This window comes from Atta colombica, unplaced genomic scaffold (genome assembly GCF_001594045.1).
Source record: "Atta colombica isolate Treedump-2 unplaced genomic scaffold, Acol1.0 scaffold191, whole genome shotgun sequence".
Lineage (NCBI taxonomy): Eukaryota > Metazoa > Arthropoda > Insecta > Hymenoptera > Formicidae > Atta > Atta colombica.
Window position 1 is genome coordinate 152,584 of NW_017259284.1, and position 2,263 is coordinate 154,846.

Below are 2,263 nucleotides of genomic sequence, written 5' to 3' on the forward strand. Positions count from 1 at the left end.
CATAGCGCTACTAGGGAACTTATTTCGCGCGTGCGTACCTCATTTTGGGAAACACTAACATCAAAAATGCCGACAGAGAATTGCGCTACTGTATATATTGTGTCATTACTATAGGAAGCAGAAAAGATTATTTGGTGATACATATATAGAGAAATGATAGAGAATGAATATAGCAAAATACTAATGCTTAACTTTATTCTCCATTCGGCTTGATGTGCGCGCGCGCGCGCGCGCGCGTGTGTGTGTGTGTGTGTGTAGGACATGGTAAAAATGTAAAAATTTTTTAAAGTTTGTCTTATATCATATTTAATTTTTCATAAAAACTATTTATATATTCCTTCTTTCTAATTCTTTTTTAGTAGTAGACGTTTTTATCAGAATAATATATTTAATCTTAACCATAATAAACAATACTTGATAAATTAAGTTTTCAATAAATGCGACATACCGGAGTTACCTTAATATCATCATATATATATATATATATGTATCGTGTGTATGTGCATGTGTGTGTATGTGTTTATATATCTATATCTGTATAATATTACATATATTTGTATACAATGTATTGAATATAATTACTTTTGCGCTAGATAGCCCCCGGCTAATTTTTCCATCTTGGCATCCCCGCAATTCTATCTAGTGCCTAAATGAAGTACTAAGTAGTACCCGGCTAGATTTCCGATATTGGCATGGCACAATATTCCTTACAGAATTCAATATAGAAATTTATATCGTCAAACACATTTCCACCCGGGAGTATGCAGAAGAATGATATATTATTTCTTACTGATGTTACAAGAGTTCGATCCAAAGTGAAAAGTCCACACGCTGAGAATTCTAACGGACGGTGTAGAAGCTGAAGTGAAAATATCTCTAATTGTTTCCTGCTTTCTTTGTCGCAACTTATTGACAGTAGCTGGCTGATTAAAACAGTTGTTTTTTTTCCCTGAAGATATATTAATCATATAAGCTTATAAAATTGTAATTATAAAAGCAAACTGTATGTACTCAAGATATATGGATGATTTTAACTTATTATTGTTAAATCATGTTGAATACCCAGATAGCATAAGATATTCAATGAATATCCATTATTAATCCAGGATATACATAAAATATAATATGTATATCCATTAATGAACATAAAAGTTCATGAAGTAGACATGAACATTCTATGAATATCTATAATTTATACACCAGGTGTATAAGCTTAAACCGCTGTTTGCTCATAGGTGGCATTAGTGAGCGTACAAAGCTACCCTGGGCACACAAAACACTTTTTTTTATGTGATTGAAATCTGTCAACATTAATCAGTGCACATCATCAGCAATTTCATACAACAACATACATTTTTTCTTTCGTAATCATGTCTAGTTATTTGCTAAAAAAAAAGCATATGCGGGAAGCTTTTCTGTTTTAATTCGAAGAAATCGGTTGCCGAATCGCATTGAATGCTTGTGGAAGCCTATGGCGACAATGCTTTATCGGAAACAACGTGCAGAGATTGGTTTCGCAGGTTCAATGACGACAATATTGATCTGAGTGACAAGAAGCGTGAAAATCGGCCCAGGAAGGTTAAGGATCAATTGCAGGCTCCTTTGGACGAAGACGATACCCAATCGCAAGAAATTCTTGCGATTGGGTATCGAAAACAATTGGGTGTTTCTCAAGCAGCCATTTCCATGCGACTACATGCTATGGGAAAGGTTCAAAAGATCGGAAAATGGGTGCCGCATGAACTGAATGATAGGCAGATGGAGCGACGCCAAAACATATGCCAAATTCTGTTTGTCAAAAAAGAAAGTCCTGCATCGGATTGTGACTGGCGATGAAAAGTGGATCTATTTTCAGAATCCTAAACGCAAGAAATCTTGGGTTGATCCCGCTCAACCATCAACATCTTCCTCAAGACTAAGTCTTCGGACGGAAAACGATGCTGTGCGTTTGGTGGGATCAAGAGGGTATCATCTACTACGAGCTGTTAAAGCCTGATGAAACTGTTAATACTCACCGCTACCACTAACAACTGATCAAATTGCACCGTGCTCTGCGTGAAAAAAGGCCGCATTACTGGAAAATGACAAGCTGATTTTCCTTCACGCATCGTCATACACGTCAACAATGGTCCAAAACTACTTGGAGACACTCAACTGGGAAATGCAACCCCATCCCGCTTAATCACCGTACCATAAAAAATGTTTTTTTCTACTTAAAAAACAGCGGATTTACACCTGGTATATATATATATATATATATATA

The 2,263-nt window shown here is 35.9% G+C and overlaps 1 protein-coding gene across 1 annotated transcript in view; it reads right to left on the reverse strand.

The window, feature by feature from the left end:
• The window catches only part of LOC108686823 (gustatory receptor for sugar taste 43a-like), a 71,133-nt gene that overhangs the window by 32,408 nt on the left and 36,462 nt on the right, over positions 1 to 2,263 (reverse strand). Inside the window, exon 3 of the mRNA XM_018192304.1 lies at positions 791 to 949. Within this exon, the coding sequence (XP_018047793.1) occupies positions 791 to 949 (159 nt within the window). The remainder of the gene's footprint in view (positions 1 to 790; positions 950 to 2,263) is intronic.